This window comes from Rhynchophorus ferrugineus, unplaced genomic scaffold (assembly GCF_030347505.1).
Source record: "Rhynchophorus ferrugineus isolate W39M unplaced genomic scaffold, kcgeb_rfMv2 rfM6, whole genome shotgun sequence".
Classification (NCBI taxonomy): domain Eukaryota; kingdom Metazoa; phylum Arthropoda; class Insecta; order Coleoptera; family Curculionidae; genus Rhynchophorus; species Rhynchophorus ferrugineus.
Window position 1 is genome coordinate 4941969 of NW_027472585.1, and position 26358 is coordinate 4968326.

At 34.3% G+C, this 26358-nt stretch overlaps 2 protein-coding genes across 26 annotated transcripts in view; one reads left to right on the top strand and one right to left on the bottom strand.

The window, feature by feature from the left end:
• LOC143198867 (cyclic GMP-AMP synthase-like receptor) overlaps positions 1-26358 on the bottom strand; it is a 39225-nt gene that overhangs the window by 12370 nt on the left and 497 nt on the right. For 7 of the 25 annotated variants that reach the window (XM_076408471.1, XM_076408447.1, XM_076408460.1 and 4 more), the window contains one exon: positions 14735-14895. The exons of 9 other annotated variants lie outside the window; for them this stretch is intronic. The gene's annotated coding sequence lies outside the window, so the exon portion shown is untranslated. Of the gene's footprint in view, positions 2079-3467; positions 3553-14734; positions 14896-19246; positions 19376-26358 lie in introns of those variants that run through there. 9 more of the 25 variants (XM_076408457.1, XM_076408446.1, XM_076408469.1 and 6 more) reach the window with 7 other exon arrangements.
• LOC143198860 (uncharacterized) lies at positions 1097-26299 on the top strand. Its single transcript, XM_076408433.1, has 6 exons — positions 1097-1194; positions 9250-10404; positions 21695-21935; positions 25206-25389; positions 25931-26036; positions 26100-26299. The coding sequence occupies exons 2-6, from the start codon at positions 9261-9263 to the stop codon at positions 26258-26260; spliced, it is 1836 nt and encodes a 611-aa protein (XP_076264548.1). The 5' UTR covers positions 1097-1194; positions 9250-9260; the 3' UTR covers positions 26261-26299.

A 26358-nucleotide genomic window follows, 5' to 3' on the forward strand; every position in this document is an offset into this window, starting at 1 on the left:
CGTTGTTTTTGGTCAAAAGTGAGTTCGCGAGGCACCTACTTTGTACAGAGCTTTCTCATACCCAAATATTCGTGAATGATACACGTTCAGTTGATATCTTTATAGACACTCTGCTTTTTCATTCAATTTCAATTTACGGTCATTCAAAATCATTTTCAACAACCTCTTTTGGACGCCCACTGCGTTCACCGTCTTCGGTGCTCATTTCACCACGTCTAAACTTAGCATACCAATCCCTGATGGTTGATTTTCTTGGGACAGTGTCCGGAAGTCCAGTCCAGTTTTGTTTCAACTGTATTTTTTCCTTTCAAAAAGCAATATTTTATCAACGCGTCAAATTCCTTTTTATCCATTTTTTTCACAATAACAAAAGTTGCTTTACCCAAAACGCTATAATTCACAAACTAATGATACGACAGCTGTCAAATTTATACACGCATCTTTTGAGGGTTAGGGTTAACTAAAATTGCCTTTAGTTGTTGTCATTCTGCATCCCCATCTTGTATTTTTTGCATTGAAATCATCTCCAATTATAAATTTTTCTCCCAGGTTGATTAGGACATTCAAATAATTTTCCTTCTTTTATTGTATCTTGAAGGGCAATAAATTGCGGTTATTGTAACCCTGCATCTGCTTGATTTAACCGCTACTGCTGTTAACCGAGAAAATATAAACAAATAAAACTCGCTTTTACACGATATTAAAAACTTAGGCTATTCGAAGGAGAGTATCGAACTTTTAGTTTGGGACTTCTCCATCGGGTAGTCAAGTGAATTTTGCGTGTTTTTTTATCGATATGTTGCCCTCGTCGATATATGGATATATTTATTAAAATATCGACATCGATAGTTGTTGTTGCAGTTGTCACGAGAAAGAACAATTGTTAAGAAATCAGCCCCGGACAATCCGATACACATTGTGCCCCTTTAAATGGGACGATCTAAATAAAAATCCTGCTGTGAAATCCTCGGGCCACGCACCGAACGCGACATAAACAGAAATGTTTAAGTGTGCGGCGAAGAAAATCGGGAACAGAAGGGGTGGCACGTGGTGGAGTGATCGATGGTGGGCCAGAACATGTGGCGGTCCGCGTTTCAGTTTGATTTCGACGACCAGCAGGCGAACAACCCTCCCCAAACTTTGACGACGTTGCCGAACTGACTCACTCGTAAATCCCGACGTCGACCGATATTGGTAATGAACAACAAAACTTAATTTTTACTGGCACGTTTTACTGAACAGTAATTAGGATGTTTGCAACACCGTCTGCACATTATTTCACGAGTTACACTCTAAAAATAACTCACAAAACTATTGGGAAATATTTTTATTTTTCAAACAATATGTGCTTAAATTGATATTTGAAAACAGTACTTGTTATTGTTTTAAATTATCAAGATATTTAATGGTATTTGCAGATATCTAAGAAAATAAATATTGTACCGTATCTTTATGTTCCTTTTTGTTGTTTAAAGATTAAAACACTCAACAGTTCTCTTTTATTAAATTTCACGAAAAATATCACCCGTCACTATACTAAACATGAGTAATTCCGTCCCCAATCAGAATTACTGGGAAATGATTAAGAATAATACAGAACTATCATGTTCTGAAATTATCACTGTTGTTGCTATCATCATATCTTTAGCGTCAACTAGATCAGTGTTGTTGCCAAATAGATGCAAATAGGGAGAGAAAAGTAATGTTCTTTTATCCTTTTATTAGTTTTATTTATATCATATATTTGATTCTTTTGAGTCTGTGTCCTGCTCTGGTGGAATCCAAAAGTTGCAATACTTGTATAATCTCATGAGAATGGAGTCTTTCCTCATGCCCTCTTGCATTTCTCTTGATTTCTTGACTGACTGTGGGTATCTGAAGGTCTCGATGTAGATACTCAGTCCTCGAGTATTTGGGTGCGCCTACAATACTTCTCAGGACTTTGTTCTGAAAAATTTGTATTTTGTTTATGTTCCTCATTGCAGAACATTCCCATAATTGAATTCCGTAGGTGTTCAGTATTTGCTTATATAATAGCAATTTATTATGTATTCATAATTGCGATTTTCTTCCAATTAGCCAGTACATTTTCCTATACTTCAATTCCAGTTCTGTTGTTTTCTTCTTTATATATTCCTTTCAGTGAAGTTTCGCATCAAAATTCATTCCGAGATATTTAGTGTTGTGGCTATATTGAATGATTTTCGTGTGGCTTCTTCACTATTGTCTCCGACAGCTATAATCACAGTATCGCCATCGTAATATTCTCCATTTGTGGTATATCACAAGTTTAGAGTAGATAAAGCATTGACCCCAGTACACTTCTTTGGGGTATGCCTGCTTTAGCTTTTTTTATTGTAGAGTAATTTTCTTCTTGTCTAACTTTAAACATTCTGGCTGTAATGAACGATTTAGTAGTTCGGTGTGTTGTTTTGGTAACAGTTTCTGTAGTCTATGAACAAGGCCTTCATGTCAAACTCTATCGAAGGCTTATGAACATATATAAACATGAGTAACTCACTTCTTATAGTGTTATTCTTTTGAGACTCTTTGTTAGACTGCTTCGACACTAGAGGACTTCTAGGATAGAATGTGAAACGAATCGCACTCATTTAATCTGTCGTTTGTCAGCAATCTTAATTGGCAGTGACATCCAAAAAAACTGATAATCTCGAAGACATTCCGATCCGAAATACCACTTTCGAGGGTTTTATTTTGATGCAACTGACATTGGTAAATGTAAAGAATATTAATTTTAACTGGCACGTTTTACTGAACAGTAATTAGAGAGTCTAGAACACAGTCTGTCCATTGTTTTAGGAATTGTGTGCCAAAAATAACTCACAGAACTGTCGGATATATTTTATTTTTCAAAAAATGTTTTCACGTGTTTAAATTTTTAATATAAAAAAACCTTGACACTAAGTAACAGTGCATGTCCACTGCTCTATTGTATTTGTTTTGTTTTAGATACTGAACATGTTTAATGGCATTTACATATCTACGAAAATAAATATTGTATTGTATTTTTTAGGTTACTTTTTGTTGTTAATGCTAATAATTATTATTGATAACACTGGTATTATTACCTATTAGTTTTTCCAGCGCAGAGCAACACAACTGTCAATAGTTTGTTTTATAAAATATCATAAACAGTATAGCATATATAATTATATTAAACGTGAGTAATTAAATTCTAACTTCCCCATTCGAATTTATTGGGAAATAACTAAGAAGTAGTGGTTGATTGTTTAACGTCTGAGGAAAAAACCTCATTCCTTTTTAGTCGACTAGATTAGTATTTTTACCAGGTAAAGGAAAAAAAATTCTCTCTTTTTTATGAGAATCTCTTAAAATGTGTGATATTCAAAATAGAAAACATTTCCAAGGTGTTGTAGGATGTAAAATTGTCGTCAAGTCCAACTTGACTTCAGATGATTCTATTCTTTTTAGGCTCATGGTCTTACCTAGAAGTAGAAGTCTTACAGCACCGACAGCAGCGTATTGGTTGAGAAGTAGACACTTTCCAAACGTCAACTATGTATTTATGATCATGTTTTTATTAAACATATTATTCATATTTTCTTATCTATATAACCGAGCATGATAAATCATTATAACCACGAATAATTACTTGTAAACGGAGCTGGGAAAAATACACGCTTTGTGTTAATTAAAATACAAATTACAAAATATTATCTTTTATGTATTTGAAATACGAAATACAAAACCATTTTAAGTCGTGTATTTGAAATATAAAATACAAAATACAGTCAGGTGTTCGATAATATAAACAGAATCCTCCAAATTCAACCAAATCTATTGATAAATAAAAGAAGAATTTCCTGTTAAGTACACTGGATTTTTAAATATACTATCAGATAAATAGCCCCATGTTGGAGAATAAATAAAACCTGTTAAGGAAAATACGAAAATAAATAATAAAAGCCGATACAAAATATGTATTTATATTTCAGTTAAGTATTTTATTTAGAAATAATTCAAATACTGCCTAACACTGCTTGTAAATAGACATTTAGTCGACTAAAAATGAGTGGTTTTTTTTTCTCAAGCAATTAAACAATTAATAATGATCGTTCAAATTATGACAGTTCAAAATCATTTCACTAGTCCTTAGTCATTTCCCAATAATTCTTACTGACTCTTTAATAATGTTGCAATTTATTCCTGAATTTGAACTTATTGTTTGAATTCATTTGTTACAAATTAAAATAATTTCAACAAGCAGATGGTGATTATCAAACAATATAATAAAATAACCTGTTTAATTTTACTTGTAACAAAAACGATTAGTCATAGTTTAATATATGAATTAACATTACCAGGTACTTAATCATCAGTAACCATGTTATCAGTCTATTTGTTATCGATACAAATAAGGAACATACTCATCAAGCTAACAGGTCAATTGAAAAATCCCCGACCTACCATAGTAAAACACAGTTCTTTGGCAAAATTAGTTTTTTTATTCAACATAATTCCCCTCAAGAGTCATACACTGATTATAGCGACCATCCAACTTTTCGATACCATTTTTGTAGTACGATTTGTCCTTTGCTTTAAAATAGGCCTCAGTTCCGGTGATCCCCTCTTTATTCGACGAAAATTTCTTCCCAGCTAGCATAGTTTTGAGATCTGAGAACAGGAAATAGTCGCTGGGGGGCAGAACTGGAGAATACGGTGGACGAGGAAGCAATTCGAAGCCCAATTCATGGATTTTTATCATCGTTTTCACTGACTTGTGACACGGTGCATTATCTTGATGCAGCAGCACTTTCTTTTTCTTCAAATGCGGCCGTTTTTCGGCGATTTCGTCCTTCAAATGGTCCAATAACGCTATGTAATAGTCGCTGTAGATGGTCCTTCCTTTTTAAAGGTAGTCAAAGAAAATAATTCCATGTGCATCCCAAAATACAGACGCTATAACCTTGCCAGCCCACTGTTGGGTTTTCCCACGTTTTGGAGCAGGTTCATCGTGTGCAGTCCACTCGAATGACTGTCGAGTGGACTTCGGAGTGAAATGATGAAGCCATGTTTCATCCATTGTCACATATCGACGCAAAATCTCGGGTTTATTATGCTTGGTCATCTTCAAACACTGCTCCGAATCATCAACTCGTCGTTGTTTTTGGTCAAAAGTTAGCTCGCGCGGCACCCACTTTGCACACAGCTTTCTCATACCCAAATATTCGTGAATCATATGATGTACACGTTCAGTTGATATCTTTAGAGTATATGCTATTTCATTCAATTTCAATTTAGGGTAATTCAAAATCATTTTGTGGATTTTTTAAATCTTTTCGTCGGTAACAACCTCTCTTGGGCGTCCACTGCGTTCACCGTCTTCGGTGTTCATTTCACCACGCCTGAACTTAGCATACTAATCCTTCATGGTTGATTTTCCTGGGGCAATGTCCGAAAATTCTGCATCAAGCCAGGTTTCTGCTTCAACTGTATTTTCCCCTCAAAAAGCAATATTTTATCAACACGCGGAATTCCTTTTTATCCATTTTTTTTGACATTAACAAAAGCTCCTTCACTCAAAATGCTATAATTCACAAACTAATGTTCCGACAGCTGTCAAATTTATACACAAATCTTTTGTGGGTTAGGACTGACTAAAGAACATATGGATTTAATTATGGTAGCGCCATCTATGTGTCAAGCTTGGACTCAATTGACCTGTTATAAATAACGTAAGTCGTGTATTTAAAATGCAACATACAAATAACAAAACACAATCACACCAAAGTGCATTTACAAACATTTATAATTAAGTAAAATTTTTAAAAATATATTTAAAAGAATTAAAAGCGTTTAGGAGATACCTTTAAATTTAGAAAAAAAAACGGTTAACGAAAATATCGCTATATCGATATTTTTCGGAATCTCAAGTTTACATTACGGAGCTATTGAAGAGACTCGCCAATATCGGTAGGAGAACAACTTTATTAATACATACTGTTTAGCAAAGTTAGTGTAACAGTTAAAAAAATTCATTTCATCCACACAAATAGAGCCAAAACAAATGAGTTGCCATTTATTAAATACTTTTCCCACTTGGCAACGTCGAATCGCTCGTTTCCCAACATCCCGCCCACTGTGAAACACCGCCACCCCCTCGCACCGCTCCCCGTCGCGCAGGGTATGTTGTTTCGGCGATGCCGGCGCTAGAAAACTGAAAACGAAAGGAAAATTTACTACGAACCGGTAAGGTAGCGTACGATCAGGTAAGACAGAGACGATCGGATCGAACGTTAATAGAAAAAGTTCGCCGATACGGAAAAAATCTTTGTTTTTAGCTCATTTAGAAGTTGCCGATAACAATGATCCGGATTGGCTTGACGTTCTTTTCCTTTTCATTAATTTTGTTGTCACGAACGACGAAGGGAAAAAAAACCGGAACAAGTAACGAAATATTGGAAGTATTTTCCTTCAGAAGTCTTTCTTTATTTTCTTCTCGGGCTATCCTCAAAGTCAGGTCTCTTCGATAGTTACCGTAATTTTTGTATTAATTACATGTTACATTAGATAGGCACAATATTAATTTATAATTAAATTTATTACTATTGTTCTGTTGTACTTGAATTAAAACACAAACAAGACGCGTACGAGATTAATACATCAGTATGTATTTCACAAATTAAAATAAAGCGTGTGGTTTCATTCGCTTCAATCTTCTAATTTACTGCGTGTTCTTCAGTAGCTGTATTGCTTCCGGATAGCTGTATTGCTTTGTAACAGGTCAATTGAAAAGTCCGCGGTCTGTCATAGTAAAACAATTTTTTTTGCCAAAATTAGTTTTTTTACTCAACATAATTCCCTTCAAGGGTGATACACTGATTATAACGACCCTCCAACTTTTCGACACCATTTTTGTAGTACGACTTTTTCGTTGTTTTAAAATAGGCCTCAGTTTCGACGATCACCTCTTCATTCAACGAAAATTTCTTCCCAGCGAGCATTCTTTTGAGATCTGAGAACAGGAAATAGTCGCTGGGGGCAGACCTGGAGAATAGAGTGGATAAGAAAGCAATTCAAAGCCCAATTCATGGATTTTTGCCATCGTTTTCACTGACTTGTGACACCGTGCATTATCTTTTTCTCTTTCTTCAAATGCGGCCGTTTTTTCGGCGATTTCGTCCTTCAAACGGTCCAATAACGCTATGTAATAGTAGATGTTGATGGTCCTTCCTTTTTCAACGTAGTTAATTAAAATTATTCCATAGGCATCCCAAAATACAGACACCATAACATTGCCAGCCGACTGTTGCGTTTTTCCACGCTTTGGAGTGAGTTCATCGTGTGCAGTCCACTCAGATGACTGTCGATTAGACTTCGAAGTGAAATGATGGAGCTATGTTTCATCCATTGTCACACATCGACACAAAAACTGGGTTTTATTACACTTGATCATCTTCAAACACTGCTCCGAATCATTAAATCGTCGTTGTTTTTAGTAAAAAGTGAGCTCGCGCGGCACCCACTTTGCACAGAGCTTTCTCATACCCAAATATTCGTGAATGATGTGATGTACACGTTCAGTTGATATGTTTAGAGTGTCTGCTATTTCATTCAATTTCAATTAACGGTCATTCAAAATCATTTTGTGGATTTTTTAAATGTTTTCGTCGGTAACAAACTCTTTTGGGCGTTCACCGTCTTCGGTGCTCATTTCACCACGTCTAAACTTAGCATACTAATCCTTGATGGTTGATTTTCCTGGGTCAGTGTCCGGAAATTCGGCATCAAGCCAGGTTTCTGCTTGAACTGTATTTTTCCCTTCAAAAAACAATATTTTATCAAGACGCGGAAGTCCTTTTTATTCATTTTTTTCACAATAACAAAAGTTGTTTCACTCAAAATGCTATAATTCACAAACTAATGATCCGACAGCTGTCAAATTTATACCGGCATCTTTTTAGGGTTAGGGCTAACTAAAGAACATATGGACTTAATTATAGTAGCGCCATCTATGTGTTCGGCTGGGACTCAATTGACTTGTTATAAATAACGTAAGTCGTGTATTTACAATGCAACATACAAATAACCAAACACAATCAGGTGCCAGGTTATGTAAATAGAATAAGAATAGTCCAGCCAGCACCTTAATCAGCGAAAGAAGAATTTCCTTTCATGAACGCTAGATTAGAGACAAAAAATCAAACATTCCACTATTGGCCAGGTCTTGAGAAGTATTGTAGGTGTACCTAGATACTATAGAACCAATTACTTACACCGATAGCTTCAGATACCGACTGTTAGTCGGGAAATCAAGAGAATCGAGACATGAGGACAGACCATTTTCATATTAATATCGAAGTAATACAAAGAAATTAAAGAAAATGGGTTTCACCGTCTGTTAAATTATGATATTTTTCCTTGGTTATATTTTGGAGTCCCTTTTTTTACTCTTTTTACGAACGAACTAGGATTTGTTTGGACTGAACCTACTGCTTGACGTTATGAGACAGCGTATTATCGTGCCGCAAAATCACTTTGCCATGGTTTCGGTTCCATTATGGACGTTTTTCGAACAAATTGATAATTTGAAGGAACAGCTTAGGTTTCAATAGTTCGATAGGCCGAATTCGCCAGGTGATTTTAGAGTTTTCAAAATAAATCCACTTTTCCACCCGTCACTATTCGATGCAGAAATGACTTACGATCACACCTTCGAAGCAGCATTTCACAGACGATATTTCGATTTTCCATTTGGCTGTCATTCAATTGATGTGGCACCCATTTTCTCATCTTTTGAATTTTTCCCATTACTCGTAATCGGTGACTAATCGCTTCTTGAGTTTAATTTATTTGATAATATTTTCTTAGTTTGTGTTGGGTCTTCATACAATAACTCTTGCAGTTTCGCATCTTCAAATTTTTTCGGTATTCCAAAACGTTCCTTGCCTTGCACATTCAAATCATCAATCCAGAATTTTCGAAACCACGCCTCACGTATTTTCAGGGTTAGGACATGCTCATGATCAGTTTCAGCGGCTTTTTTCTTTAGATTAAATAAGAAAAGTAATGCATGGCTCAAATGCACGTTGCAAATGCTCTGAAGCTTGATGTCAGTAGAATAAAATGTCATATGTCTTAAATCATAATTTTACGTATTTAAGCCTAGCGACATCTATTTGAAAACCCGGCAATGACTTTCCGGCACATCTCGTAAATCTATGAGTTGTATTACATGTTTTACAATTTTGTTTAATCCGTTTCCAGGTCCCAGAGAAATGACTACCCCAAAGAAACCGCCCTATCGTCAAACGTCCTTCACCTACGACCCCCCTTCGGCTCGTCAGAAACGCAAATCGTTCTCGAAACAGTTCTCCGAGGACATTACCGAGCTGAAGGCGTCTCTATTGGAACAGAACGCCGAAATTCGAGTGTGCCTCGGCGGGAAACAGAAGCGAAACGCGACCGATCGCCCACCGCCGGCTAAGGTCGCTTGGAGCCACGACGCCAAAGAGGAGGCGGTGATTGTGAAAAAGTGCAAGGAAGTGCGGAAGGCCAAGCTCACGCGCCACGCTTCCTTGGAGAAGGAGTCGATCCTCAATTCGAAACAAGATCTGACGGAGCGGCTTCGGACGAGAAAAGAGGAACCGGAAAAGGAGAACAAGGCCGATTCGAAACCCAATCTGGAAATATTCCTGGCAGGACCCAATCCGAAGAAAGCGGACAATGACGACACACCGCCGGAGAAAAACCCGCCGAAATATTTGCAACCCCTGGTGGCTGACGGTTTATCGAACAAGAACTTCCAAATCAAGAAAAGCGGTTCTAAGAAGGTGTCCGAATCACCCAGACGACCTAAAAGTAGTACCGTTGTCGTAGTACCACTGATAGACAAGGATCAGGAGGCTCAAACCAATACGAAAGCCGAAAAATCGGACGACGCAAGCGGCATCAACGTGATAATCCGACCAGTGACAGCGCAATCAAGACGAGAACGGTTCCAAAAACGGACGAACTCGGCTTTCCACGGAGCAGTTAAGGAACAACAAACGGCTTCACGACCTCCGCTGGTTAGGTCATCGTCAGCTCCCAGTACTAGACCAGAAAAGAGTAAGTTCTTGGCTACGAAAAGGAAAATGAAGAGCGCTAAGAAGTTCAAAGACGAGAGCGGGTCGCGATCTAACACCGAAACCAAAGAGTGGCAGAATGCCATTCAACATCCCACTGATATAGTTACGATGGTTTCCTTGGTCAGCCCGGGAGGCAGTGACAACGAAGAAGAAGCGGAAGAAGAAATCGAACAGGCACCGACCCAACGGGAAAGGCCCAAATCCGTATTGAAACAGGAGAGCATTACTGTAGAAAAGCCTAGCAATAAAGACACGAACAAAAATATATCTTTAAGGAAGACCATTAAATCTGGTAAGTAAATAAATCAATCATTACTTGTTCCGTGTTTTTTTTTTTCAAAATCGAGATTAGAAATCCAAAACGATGATTAAAAATAAGGAACGCTTCAGGACCCGAGGTCCGCTACCTAGTCTAGGTGATCTGACAAGTTTTCCAACCAAACTAGAACAAAAAAAAAGTTGTTGTCGCCGTTGAGAAACGAAGCTGCCAAACACACAGTCCCCAATCATATTTCTACGGCGCTTCATATCCTAGGATTGGAGCTTAAAAAGCAAACTAAATGGTTTTTATATTAAATTACTTCCAATTTCTCGTCATATTAGCTCAGCAATTACATTATAGACAAATATCTGATTATTTCAGATAAAAAATATGTGAAAACTTTGTACGTGCCTTTGAAATTTCAGCATTCCCATCTGGAGAATGTGCTGGACGGGACAAAGACGGGGTTCATATCCAAATAGTTATTTCACATCCCCAATTTAACATAACTTACTACTTAAAACCGCAAATACATAACAATTCCAACTGTAGATTCGCTAAATAATAAAAAAATCAATTAAATACTGAATAAAATGGCCAACAACAGCCATAAATACGACTTATAAAGGTTGAGGGCAAAAAATGAACGTCGGAAAAAGCGATTCACGACATAGGTGTGCTGCCATTTCATCCAGAACCTTCCCCAGACCCACCGTCTATCTAGAGCGACAGCATTGAAAAATGATCGTTCGGCGAAAAAGCGACGGGAACGAGGTCAAGTTTAGATGTCCCGATGGAAGAAAGCGCCAGACACGCGACGCGACTCCGTCAAAGCCATTTGCCATCGAAGATGGCTTTCCGTGACGCCGATCGAAAGAAAAACATTTTTAATTGTCGCCCGCGGATACGGTTCCGCCGATTTCCAACCAGTCCATGGTCGAAATTTCCATATCGGCAACGTACCCATAGCGATGGGTCGACACGGAACAACTGCTGGGTGATCTGGATGGAGACTCTACCGTAAGCCGTAAAAAATAATAATATTAATATGTCGGACCGAAAAAATATTTTGCTCTAAATATTTTAAAAAATAGTGATATTTGTAATAGAAATTTAAAATTAACTAGCAAAATGCATTTAAAATTAAGTAAACATTTTAAAAGCTCAAGTGCTAGAGCGCTAATACAGAAAATACTAAGAGTAGTTGCTGTTAAATAAAAAAACTAAACTAGACTATTCTAGTTAACTAGTTTTCTAGTTAACTGTTGGAGCCTTTTATTTGTTTATTGTTGCTATTTCACCTTGCATCCTGGTTGCTCACAGCTGACGATTTCATGAAACACTTTACACTATTTAGTTTGACTGAACTAAGTTTAACTGAAGTTACTAAATACTATTAACATGCAATTAATAATTTCATTTTAAACGAAGTAGAATTACTTTTATATTTGAATGTTCGTGGATCTTAAAAAGGAATGGATTTTTTCTACGGAAAGAAATAATACCCCACAAATGTTTTATCGTATTTTAATATGTTAACTGCTATATTGAAATAACATACTATAATAAATGTAGACAATACAACAGAACTTAAACAAAAACTAAAGATGTATAATAACCATAAATACTAAATAAAAATTAAACATATACCCAACCATAGAAAAAAAAAACTAATCCATGGCAAAATTAAAAATGATCGCACAATAACTACTAGAGCTTTTTGACAGAACCAGAACGTTAAAAATCAGTCGAATGAAACTAGTAGAACCAAAAATAGTAACTAAAGCACGTAACTGAAACAATCGATAGTAAATAGTAACAAAATCACTCGGACCGAAAATAGCAACCGAAAAGAGTCGACTGAAACAGTTACTGGTAAAAAGTAGTAAAATCATTCGAACCAAAAATAGCGACTGAAACAGCCGATAGTAAAGAGAAGTCAATTACTAAACAGTCGATAATCGTTTTCAGTCGATAGTTCCCAACGCTAACTAAAACCGATATATCAATATTTTTCTCCATGGTCGATATCCCTAAGTCACGACCGATAGTAGTCGAATGAAACAGTCTATAGTAAAAAGTAATCAACTACTAAACAGTCGATAGTAAAAAGTAGTCCATTCCTAAACAGTCGATAATCGTTTTCAGTCGATAGTTCCCAATGCTAATTAAAACCGATAATCGATATTTTTCTCCATGGTCGATATCCCTAAGTCACGACTGATAGTAGTCAAATGAAACAGTCTATAGTAAAAAGTAATCAACTACTAAACAGTCGATAGTAAAAAGTAGTCAATTACTAAACAGTCGATAATCGTTTTCAGTCGATAGTTCCCAACGCTAATTAAAACCGATATATCGATATTTTTCTCCATGGTCGATATCCCTAAGTCACGACTGATAGTAGTCGAATGAAACAGTCCATAGTAAAAAGTAATCAACTACTAAACAGTCGATAGTAAAAAGTAGTCCATTCCTAAACAGTCGATAATCGTTTTCAGTCGATAGTTCCCAACGCTAATTAAAACCGATAATCGATATTTTTCTCCATGGTCGATATCCCTAAGTCACGACTGATAGTAGTCAAATGAAACAGTCTATAGTAAAAAGTAATCAACTACTAAACAGTCGATAGTAAAAAGTAGTCAATTACTAAACAGTCGATAATCGTTTTCAGTCGATAGTTCCCAACGCTAATTAAAACCGATATATCGATATTTTTCTCCATGGTCGATATCCCTAAGTCACGACTGATAGTAGTCGAATGAAACAGTCCATAGTAAAAAGTAATCAACTACTAAACAGTCGATAGTAAAAAGTAGTCAATTACTAAACAGTCGATAATCGTTTTCAGTCGATAGTTCCCAACGCTAATTAAAACCGATATATCGATATTTTTCTCCATGGTCGATATCCCTAAGTCACGACCGATAGTAGTCGAATGAAACAGTCTATAGTAAAAAGTAATCAACTACTAAACAGTCGATAGTAAAAAGTAGTCAATTACTAAACAGTCGATAATCGTTTTCAGTCGATAGTTCCCAACGCTAATTAAAACCGATATATCGATATTTTTCTCCATGGTCGATATCCCTAAGTCACGACTGATAGTAGTCGAATGAAACAGTCCATAGTAAAAAGTAATCAACTACTAAACAGTCGATAGTAAAAAGTAGTCAATTACTAAACAGTCGATAATCGTTTTCAGTCGATAGTTCCCAACGCTAATTAAAACCGATATATCGATATTTTTCTCCATGGTCGATATCCCTAAGTCACGACTGATAGTAGTCGAATGAAACAGTCCATAGTAAAAAGTAATCAACTACTAAACAGTCGATAGTAAAAAGTAGTCAATTACTAAACAGTCGATAATCGTTTTCAGTCGATAGTACCCAACGCTAATTAAAACCGATATATCGATATTTTTCTCCATGGTCGATATCCCTAAGTCACGATTGATAGTAGTCGAATGAAACAGTCTATAGTAAAAAGTAATCAACTACTAAACAGTCGATAGTCGATTTCGTTCCATAGTCCCAGCGCTAGACACGAACTGTTTTTCTCAAAGAACGCTATGAATTAATTCCAACTCCCAACATTCACTGTTACAGCAAATAAAAATTGAGAAAAACGATTAAAAAGTAATTATGACCAGATGTGTTAGGGGACTCGGGCCGGTTCGGTTGTTTTAAGGGGAAAGGGGGAGGCGCGAAAACCAACTTACGAAAAAGGAAATAATTCTTGGGGCGATCTCGTGCCATCGGACTCGGGGCAAACTTAAGTTTTCGCGTTTAATTGCCGGGGATTTAACTGAAGCGATCGACGTGGCTGAGATGCCGAGCCGAGTCACGCCACCGGGTTTTCGACCTTCGATCACTCCAAGAAAACGGATATTGGAACGCGCTCGGCGAAATCGTTCGAATTTTAATCCGATACCGAACGGTGATCGATTGCACCTGCCCAAAGTTTAGCCGATCGACATACATATCTTTAGCCAACCGACATGCGTTTATAGTTTTCATATAGTTTCATCTGTATTAGGAGGCAGTATCAATGAACTAAATATGTTTTAATAATTCTAAATTTCATTAATTCAACCAATTATTTTTCATATTATATTTTATCAAAATATTTTTTTTATATTTATTTAAAATAGATATTTTTTCAACATTTTTGTTTCATTATTTTATTTGCATTAGAACATAGTAATATATAATAGCTAAAATTAAAAAAAAGTTAAATGCGGTAACATTGCGACGTTTTGACGTCTTAAATTGAGATGACATGAGTTCAGTACTACTTTGGGTAGACCAAAAATGCAAATTGCATTAGAAAAAATAAAAACAAACGGACTAACTTGTAACTTGTATTTCGGCTGGAGTTCCCCAGGGTAGTGTCTTGGTGTCACTCCTGTATATGCTTTACACCTTTCATATACCAACGATAAAAGAAACTGTACTTGGAACACTTGCTGACGACACAATTATTCTGGCAAAAGATATATCTTTGCCTAAGATTCTGAAAAAAATACATGTAGCTGTCAGCAATATCTACAAATAGACTAGGCTGGAAAATACAATTTAATAGCTTCAAATCTGTCCATAGTTAATTTTATGTTACGGTGAAATGACCCTAACATAATTATATTACTTGACGTATTCCTGATTCGTCAAACATAACCATGTCATCATGTAAGACAAAAAGTAGAACAGATCGGACTCCAAATCAAAGAATTGTACTGGGTAGTCCGAAGATAATCTTAACTTGATCTAAAATATCGACCGATATCGGTATTTCTTGACTCCAACCCTACTTTTCCGCGCAAAATTCATTTGATAGCCGAGCGGACGAATTTTAAAACAAAAGTTCGCTAGCCCCCTAAAAAGCTCTAAATTTTTAAAAAAGAACCTGTTAAGATTTCATGATATTCTACTCATATGTTTGTGAGTAATTGTACTAAGAGTGATACTACTTCTGTTATTTTGAAAGCAATGTATCAAAAACAATTTCGTGTTTTAAATTTACACTGCTTCCCGATGTTATAAGAACTCCGCTCCATCAGAAACAACAATAATGTTGGTTTGCTGATTTCAAATGTGATCGTAGAGACACCGATGGTGCAGAACGCAGTGGACGTCCAAATGAGTCAGTAACACAAGAAAACATCAAAAAAATACACGAAATCGTTTTGAATCGTCGTAAAGATATTAAACACGCTCTGTTGGTTTTCACATCTGGTTTTGTATTGCATGAAGATTTGACTATGAGAAAACTCTGTTCAAAGTGGGTGCCGCGTTTGCTCACTTTTGACCAAAAACAAAAACGTGTTGATGATTCTGAGCAGTGTTTGACCATGTTTAAACGTAACGATGGGATTTTTCAATCGATATGTGACAATGGATGAAACATGGATCCATGGCTTCACTCAGGAGGCAAAACGATCGTCATCTGAGTGGACAGCAACTGGTCAGTGGTACTGAAATGTTAGTGCAGCGCTGAAATGATCGTGTGGCTCTTAATGGAGATTACGTTGAGGTATAAAGCCAATATTGAACAAAAAAAACGCGTTTTATTTGTTACGTTCGGGATTTTTCAACCCATGTGTTATGTATCAAATAATAACATTGCATACTTAATTCTAGTGACATCTGTTAGAAAAATCGGTAAGACATATTGTATATAGATATGTTTTCGGCCCTACCATGAAGCTTGTGTAGAGAATAATTTCAATACCGCCATATTTCGAAGCCATCAACTTAAATCACGCTTTTCCGGACACGTCAATAGTTTTTATCGCAGCTGAACTAACGATCAAAGACGGCGCTATCGCGTGTTCAACTTACCCCGTGAAATAATTGCGCGACGATACGAAAAAAGCGCAAACGAATTAATTGACTTTAACAACAGTCAATGGGGTTACTAATCGTCCTAACTAAAACGAGGGCATAATTAATAACGACGCCTAAAGTGGCTCGGGCGAACAATGGTAAGCCAGAATGTGGAATAAGAAAGTGTGTTAGTGGGTAACAAATAGACACTGGATCGTCTTTGACCTCACTATAGGAAAAAAGCCAATCAATATTTTTTTTATTATCATTTTTTGTAACCAATAAATCAGTCTAACATATGGATCAAAAAATCCCGGGCGTAATACAGAAGACGCGTTTTTTTTATTCAAAATTAGCATTATTCATCAACGTAATCTCCATCAAGAGCCACATAATCATTCCACCGCTGCTCTAACATTTCAATACCATTTTTGTAGAACGATTTATTTTTATCTCAAAACAGACCTCAGTTTCAGCGATAACCACTTTTTTTACCGGTGAGCATTTTTGCCTAGGAGCCAAATATGGCGAATACGATGGATGTGCGAGCAATTTGCAGTTCAATGCATGTAGTTTTCTCATTGTTTTGATTGACTTGTGTCACGGTGCGTTGTCTTGATGAAACATTTTTTTCTCTTTGCTTTATGCGGTGGTTTATTTGCAATTTCGGACGTTGTGTGCTTTCGGACGCTTTGAACGAGGTTCGCAGTTGCTGTCCAATCAGATGAGAATCGTTTTGATTCCGGAGTGAAGTGATGGATTCACGTTTCATCCATTGACACATATCAATGCAAAAATTCCGGTTTGTTACGTTTAAACATTGCCAAACACTGCTCACAAATGCGGCACCCAATTTGAATAGAACTTTCTTCAACACCTTTTGATACATTTACGATGTTAGCTAACTCATACAAATGCATTTTTCGATCATTCAAAACGATTTTGTGGATTTTTTTGTTTTCTGGTGTTTTTAACCACCTCATTTGGACGTCTACTACATTCTGCATCATCGACGTCTCTACGACCACGTTTGAAGTCAGCAAACCAACGTTTTATTGTTGTTTCTGATCAAGCGGAGCCCTTATAACACTTTTCAAGCCATTGCTTTACTTGAACGACATTTATCAAGAAGCAGTGTAAAATTAAAACACGAAATTGTTTTTGATCCATTGTTATGAAATTAACAAAAACTTTCTGTACAATATTATCTGTAACAGTCTCAGTACTTATTCGTCTTTCCTATAAATAATATATTCCTATAAAATTCGCTTGAAATTGACATTTGACACACACGTACATCAACTGTCACGTAATCAGGACAGTTATGTGATATTGTTTATAATTATGTTCAAAAATGTGTTGCTTTTATTCCTTTAAAAAGTAGATTTAACTTTCATAATTGTATTCTTGATGCACAATCTATTTTCATAAATAATATAAATATGTGATAAGTTTGACACATGTTGTATTTTATTAGATAACAGAATTATGATATATTCTGATAAAATAACCTTATCAGTGACAAAATTAGAAAATACGTTAATTGTTTTAGGGACGTAGGAGATTTATTTAAAAAATATACAAAATATCTGTTAGAAATCGCTACATTTAATACGTGGGATCAATAAACAATCGTTTGAAAATAATAATTAAGATTAAATTTTTTATTTGTCATACTACAGATTTAGACATAAAACGCCACTTAGCTTAATCTTTTCAGTAGTTTTATATGAGAATTCAGTAAACAGAAAAGAGTTCGGCAGACGGGATGCGAAATAATCACCCCAACCGAATTATTTTTATGAAAGCCGTCGAAAAAACTAGAACACGATTTTCCAAGCCTATCGATATTTCTTTTATTGTCGAAGTAACGATCTAAGATGGCGCTATCGCGTGCGCACCTCGTAAGTTGCATGAAACAATTGCATGATATTTAAAAAAAAGCGCAAACCTACCAATTGACTTAAGAGTCATTGTCCAGAAATGGTGAAAAGGCGAAATATTTACCATGACCTATGTTCCAATTTTATATACAAATTTTAAATATTGTATTTCCTGTGTCTACAAAGTAAATAACAAAATTGATATGATTAATTGATGAATATGCATTGTTTATAATAGTACATTCATAATCTAGTACCATAATCATAATGGTACAGTATACATTGATATTTTTATGACGTACTGATAGGAGTCGAGAGATTATAACACTTAATTATTAATTATTCATTAAAAAGAACACATTATTTTTATTCTTTGATCAAAAACGATAATGATAAATCATCTCGTATTTATTCAATTATTCCAAATTTAACGGTCAGTTTGTCATTAAATTCGTCAATGTTATAAGTCAGATACAACATTTTAAACGACTAAAAAAACCTTTTTTAAAGTCATAATAAAAATATTTTTATATTTAATCAATTAGTTCTTTTTATCTTATCTATACATCAATAACTTTTCTGAAACTAGCTGTACGACTAAAACAATTTTTTTAATCACAACTTCAGCATATGCTTATAAAAATCAGGTTGCCAAAGATTGTCTTGTTGTTAAAGTAATTCTTGCTTATATAACGGCGTTTTTTCTTTCTTTGTTGAAATTGGTAACTACCTATTTAAAGCCTTAGATTTTTTCAAGCTTTAAAAATCGCCAATCACAGTTTTCTACACAATCTTTAATTTTGTCAATTTTGCAGCAGAACATTTCAAAAACTAAAATAAAGTAATGTCTTATGGTGGTTTGACATGTTTGTTATATTTTTAAAATAACTGTTAATTACACTTCAGCAAAGTTACATAAAAAAGTTAAGTCAAATAACACTGTAATAAAGTAAAGACAATGGACAGCTGCACCAAATCTGACTTTTGGTTTACAACTTTTGTCGGTTTCTAATCACTCATTATTATCATTGCACGTCATAGATGACGTCGAATATATCGCCAAATGTAATTTCTTAAAATGTAAAATTCGTAAAAAAAGAGTCGGAACGTGAAACCGAATCGGTCTATAAAATTATATTTGTATTAGTATTGGTCGACCTTATCGTCAAACGTAAGAAACCTGTCTCCAAGCAAGATTCGATCCTAGTACGTCATTATCGGCAAACTGCACTCAGCCCACACGGTCACTCTCACTTATTCATATTAAATAATAACACAAATATCATAATTTTGACATTTCAACTAATTTGCGGTTAGATTTGGCATTAAAATAAATTTTACTGTATATTATCCTTAAATGTCAAACAAGATAGTAAATAAATTAACAAATACGTAATAAACGCGATAAATAAATAAAAATTGCTAGAAATATGAATAATTCTATTGAGTGACGTCACAACACTGACGTTTAAATTTGTTTCCGGTTGAATTGAATATTAAAATTAGTGATAAGTTCCGTAACAACGTTAAATTAACATTATTCACAATAAAAATTGCGATACGTTAGTAAATAATCTAATTTCCAGTTAGTTTCTAATCAAAACAATTACTTAGTACAATACTTAGTCATGTATTACTTAGTAACTTAATATTACTGCTATCTGTACACGTTATGATATTTAAACAATAATATATATTAACCAGAATTGATAACAAATTCTGTTCAACACAGGCGAAACATAAAAATGAATCAAGGAATATTTGACAGTTCAGATTGTCGAAACAATCAACATTAATGGGTTCGCGTGTATAAAACAATTGGGCGGCAATAAAAAAGCGCAAACGAATTAAAAGACTCTAACAAGTTCTTTGATGAGGTTACTAATCGTGTCGGCCAAATAGGGTAGTAAATTTAACAACACACCGTAAAATTATTCACCATTACAATGGTAGAAGGAAAGGGTGTGAGGGGTAAAAGAAATGTAATCGTTCTGAGCCCACTGTGATGCTCTGGATCAATAATTAAATTCGATTAAGGCGGTTTTTTAACATAAATTAATTCGACTGTACCAGAGGTACCGGACAGCCATTACCGATTTTTCTAACAGATGTCGCTAGGCTTAAGTATACTGTAGGAACGAATGTTCGTCGGGTCGGTCAGTCGGTCGAAATGTGTTGCTGCCGCTGCGATTATTTATCAGAACACTCACTACTATTTTTGGAAGGTATTTGCACGAGAACTGAAAACACTGGTCAAAGAAATACTGTTTATTTCAATTTTAAATGATACATGTGGTCGACGGGATAATTGAAAGGATATTAGGTTAGGTAGAGGAAGTACGGTAGCGCTGTGGAAGTGGTACTATTACAAGGGCATGGAGAAAAGAAAAGAGAACGAGACGTCGTCGTGATGGTCTTTTATAGCCTGGAACTGCATGGTACCAATCCACCGGCGTTGCCAACCTTTGTAGTTGTTGTTGATGAATTCCTGGTGGCCTAAAGGGTCGTGGCGGTCGCCACAATACAATGCTATGATTTGACACATATGTCATTTTATTCTACCGACATCAAGCTTCAAATCAATGCATGTTATATTTTGAAACAGAAACTCCGCCATGGATTTATGCCTCTTTAAAAATGTCAAGTTTCACGCCTAAAAACGTGCATTTGCAGCAGATATTACTTTTTTTTATTTAATCAAAAGAAAAAAACCGGTAAACGTTACCGTTTGCTGGTAGAAACTTACGTAGTTTCTACGAAACTGCAAGAGTTATTGGATGAAGACTCTGTATTTGGTGGGATCAGAGCGGCGGAGAGTATTACGAACTGTTGCGACAACAAATAATCACTTTGAACCATGTATTGGTGGAAAGACGTCCAGAGTGGGCCCGAAGACACGGTAAATTGATTTTACAGCACGATAACGCTTCATCTCATAAAAAAAACCGATCAAGATACTTGAATGGGACATATTATCGGACCCTACGTACCCTCCAGACCTTGCCCCGTCCGACTCATCTTTTCAAAGACGCGCGGACACGCGCTTCCAGAGCGACACTTCGCCAATTTCGAAGAAGTTAGAAAATGGTTCCATGAATGGTTTTGCTCAAAGGACAAACAGTTCTTTTGGGATGGCATCCAGAAATTGCCTGAAAGATGAGCAAAATGCATAGAATCAAATGGCCAATACATTGAATAAATTCATTTTTCTATTTTCTTGGTAATTTTCAAGAATAGCAGTATACTAATTTTTCCCTCCTAAAAAAAAACTACGGTAATGACTTTCCTGTACACCTAGTATGTTACACACTGCTGAAAAATTAAGACCGTATTTGTGCAATAAAAAAAACTACGAACACGCTCAGTTGTATAAATTCGAATTTTGTTCGACTAGATATTTCTATTTTTGTTAACGTCGAACAATAAGTATTGGCAAACGTCAATTTTATAGAGACATAAATTTTCTTCCTATTACTATAACGACAATAAAACTAACTGGCTATTAAAGGTATCACGAACTTTTAGAAAATCGGTCATTTTAGAATACCATCGGTTTCATAGAGGAAACGGTGATTGCTTTCATGACATTGATGTATTTTTTTTCAGTGTCCTTCCAACAGTCTAGTATCCACGCCATTCGTAGTTTCTCGGCCAGTTTTCCTTCTAGGAGAAGCTCTATGGCAACGGCTTTGGCTCTCAACACATCCCAAGACAATGACACCAGCTCCAGACACGCACCAACGAAAAATCAAGAAAAAAGAGGTACAAACCCCAGCTCGCCGAATAGCGAAGAGAGGCAGCCAAAACGGCGATTGCTCCGTAACAAGAATGATGAAAATAACCAGAGGTAATCGTTATTTGATTCGCCCGTCAAATTGTATCAAATTGGTAACGCTTGAAGCAGCTTGACATCGATATATTTGAAATTGGTTTTATAATAAATTATATCGATAAAATAACCATTTTATTTGATTTTATCAAGCTAACTATTAATCTATAATCTAAATAAATATAGTCTGTTATTTTGTTAGTTATTTTGTACATATGTCATCTATATTTGTGATATCAGAACATCGCAATTTTACCGCCATCAACTCTGAGTTTTAGTTCAGTTTGGTTTTGACATACAACAAAATTCTAATTTAAATAAAATAATTGAACCAAAATTTTATCAAAATAATTTATTTTAACATTATAATACACCTAAAAACTACAGTTAATTATATAGCCACAATAGTTTATAGGTTAGAGTTATAACCTCTTATCAATATTATTTTCAAGAATTCTGCATACGTCTGACAACCGGATGATTTTGACAGGCTCATTCGTTTACGTGTTCCAACTAATCACACAGAATTGTGTCTTTAACTAAAATAAAATGAGAAGGAATATACTATCTAATTCCAAAATGATTACAGCTTGCGTCAGACAATACATTAAACATCTTGATGACGTATGTACAAAAAACTTTGAATAGACTGTATATCATGTTTAATTAAGTCGAAAAAGTAAAACAGTTTTGCTATACAACCAATGATATTTAAAATGAATAATAACTGCTGATTTATTAAATATGTGAGACATAATAATTCATCAACCAATTTATTTATTAGGGATTGTTCAATCAACTTAAGTAGATATTTTAGTATGGAAATGAAAAATAAATCGATTTTTTCAAAATTTTCAAAACCCTTAAGAAAACAAGACTTTTTAACTATTTTCTTTGACATTTTCGAAAATTTAAAGAACAATAAAATTGCAAAGTGTATTATAATTTTATTCCGAAGTAGATAGAATAGACAGATATAGTCCTCCTAATAAAACAGCCAATGCACGTCATTAATACCGTGGGACGTATTGCCAAATTCAATTTATAAAAACGTAAAATCCCTTTTAAACTGGAAACGTTTTTCTTTCTTATTTTACTAATTAATATTACTCAAGATAAAAAGAAAGAATAAAGTCTGATGCGTCCGAACATATATCTAAATCTATAAAATTCCATTCCATCTGGTCGACACCGTTGTCATATGTCAATGTAAATATTATAAAAAAGACTTTAACCTACAAAGTATTGTGGCTGTATAATTAATTATAATTAATTACTGTATCAATAAATATGCATTAAATGTACTATAATGTTAAAATAAACTATATTTTATAATTATATCTTCGAAAATAATTTAAACTTTTAAAAATTATCTTAAGGGCATATTCCTAAAGGCACAGGCTTTAGAAGTATGAAAAAAAAATAGATTTTTTTCAAATTTCTAGGCTAAAATACCCCCTTAAATTGCATCAGTTTCAATATAATTGAAACAGCATCGATCAATTATCGTTACATACTACTAGATTTAAATTTCTCCTGGAAAATATTTATTCTTAGATTACTGGATTATATCTAATTAAATCCCGAGTACATCTCCCCTCTCTCTCTTTCCCCCTTTCACTCTAAAATGCAATTGTTTTGAAATAATCCGACATCCATCAAAACTCCACCATACAGAATATGTTTTCGAAATTACTACAGTCGTTTTATGTATTTCACTTTGATCTTATCATTTCTAAGCATTTTTATACATATTCCTATTTATTATCCAAAAATAAACACCAGTGTACTGTCGTGTCATCGCCAATTCCACTCGCAGAAGATAAAAAAGTTTCCGTCTGGAAAAAAATTTGGGATTTATGCAAACGGCCGTTCCGTGTCCTGTTATCGAGAAGACGGTGAACTATTGCTACGGTCGCTTTACGAATACTCGAAATAAATCATATTTTATCGATAGCCGTGTCATGAGAACCAACCAGCGGTTGTCCCTATTGAATTCTCGCTCGGCTATTTTTGATTTCCCCCCCTAAAACTCGCTATATATGGTGTTAAGGACGAGTTTTAGAAACTGTTAATACAACTTACAAACCGCACATTAAAAACTTACGAAAAAAAATATTTTAATAAATAAAAAACATATGAATTGTACTGATTTATACAGTCCGAATCTAACTCAATCAATCCAAGCAGTGTTTTCCTAACCAACAGGGTAGTCCTATGTCTTTGACCGAAAATCTCCTGAGACGCTCAATTCGCGGTTGCCTTGGCATATATACTGCAATATATTAAATACTAGCGACCCGCCCCGGCTTCGCACGGGTGCAATGCTGATACTAAATTAAATACACTACAGAAAAAATATGAACGTTGTATATAAAAACATAGCGGCCCGCTCCGACTTTGCACGGGCATAAAATATATATGCCTATGTCACTCAATGAAAACATGATTAAAATCGATCCAGTATTTTTGGTTCATTCATTACTGCCCTTGTCCTGCACGCATTAAATTTGGAGTAAAACAATTCCTCTTCCCCTATACTTACTATGAAGATTTCCGGCTATCTTTGGAATATCTAAATTCATACAATTTTTATTACATTACACATTTTTAAACGCAAATTTTAAATTTCTAATATCTCCGAAAATATTTGTTTAATTTACATGCTGTAAGGAACCATATTGATCTATATTAATTGCACACTGTATTTAAGGTTAAAATTTAAAAATAAAATTAAAAATTAAAAAAATTAAATTAAAAACTTAATTCGATAAGAATTAATGCCGTATTGCTTAAAATAGCTTCGTAAATAAGCCATTTTCTCAAGTAAAAAGTAAACAATAAAAATGGTTAATGTGGGTTATCCCTAAAAGATAAACATATACCATCGCGGACTTTTTTGTAGACCTTTTTATGGTGTACAATACTGTAGTACATTAATTTGATCTAACTCGTAGGGTTAGGCAGCGTTTTTGCTAATTGCTAAATAAGCCTAAAAAAATAGGTTAATTTACGACATCACGTTAGAAACCTCTAAAATTAGCAATGTTGCCTTAGTATATTATGCATGTATTATACATATAAACCTTCCTCTTGAATCACTCTATCTATTGAAAAAAACCGCATCAAAATCCGTTGCGTAGTTTTAAAGATTTAAGCGCACATAGGGATATAGGGACAGAAAAGGCGACTTTGTTTTATACTATGTAGTGATTATTAATGTCTCCATCAATAATTTATAATAAAAGAATTTAGAAAACTCATATTTAAATTATTACCATTTTACAGCGTATCCCCGAAAGCTCTGCAGACCAATACAACAGTCAATATTGAAGAAACGGATATAAAAACTACAATTGCTATTAATATACAAGCAAAAATTTCCGGAGAATCGGCAAATAAAGCAATTACAGAAGACTCATTGCGGCTTAATTTGGAAGAAAATGTGCCTCTAAAGTTTCCCGATGAACAAGTAAGTTTCAATTAAATAATCATCACATTATCGCATTATATATATATATATATATATATATATATATATATATATATATATATATATATGTATATATATATATATATATATATATATATATATATATATTTTTTTTTTCCAGCCTATATACATATATATATATATATATATATATATATACATACATATATATATATATATATATATATATATATATATATATACATATATATATACATATATATATATATATATATACATATATATATATATATATACATATATATATATATATATATATATATATACATATATATATATATATATATATATATATATATATATATATATATATATATATATATATATATATATATATATATATATATATATATATATATATATATATATATATATGTATATATATATATATATATATATATATATATATATATATATATATATGTATATATATATATCTATATATATATATATATATATATATATATATATATATATATATATATATATATGTATATAGGCTGGAAAAAATGTCGCAGTACACACTAAACTAGACGAAGAAATTTCATCCAACACCCCTAAAGAGAAGCACTGTTGGGAAATGTACTGTAAAATGACCGAAAAAGGTATTATACTAAACTTGAAATGGCAATATTTATTCTTTACTACTCGAATGGATTTATTTCTAGGAATAAATGTATCGTATGACACATTGTTAAGAGGGTTGCTCACACCAACAGAATACAGAATGCGACGAAAACCATCTCTAGCAGAAGAAATGAACCTCTTAGTTGATTCGGAAGCTTTAAAAACCACAGAAGCGGAAAAAGACCAGAAAATTATTGAATAAATTGTCACAATATATTAATAAAAATACAAGACACTTTTATATTCAACTGTAGTCTATAACCTAATCTAGTAACAACATATTTTTGGGCTTAACAAATT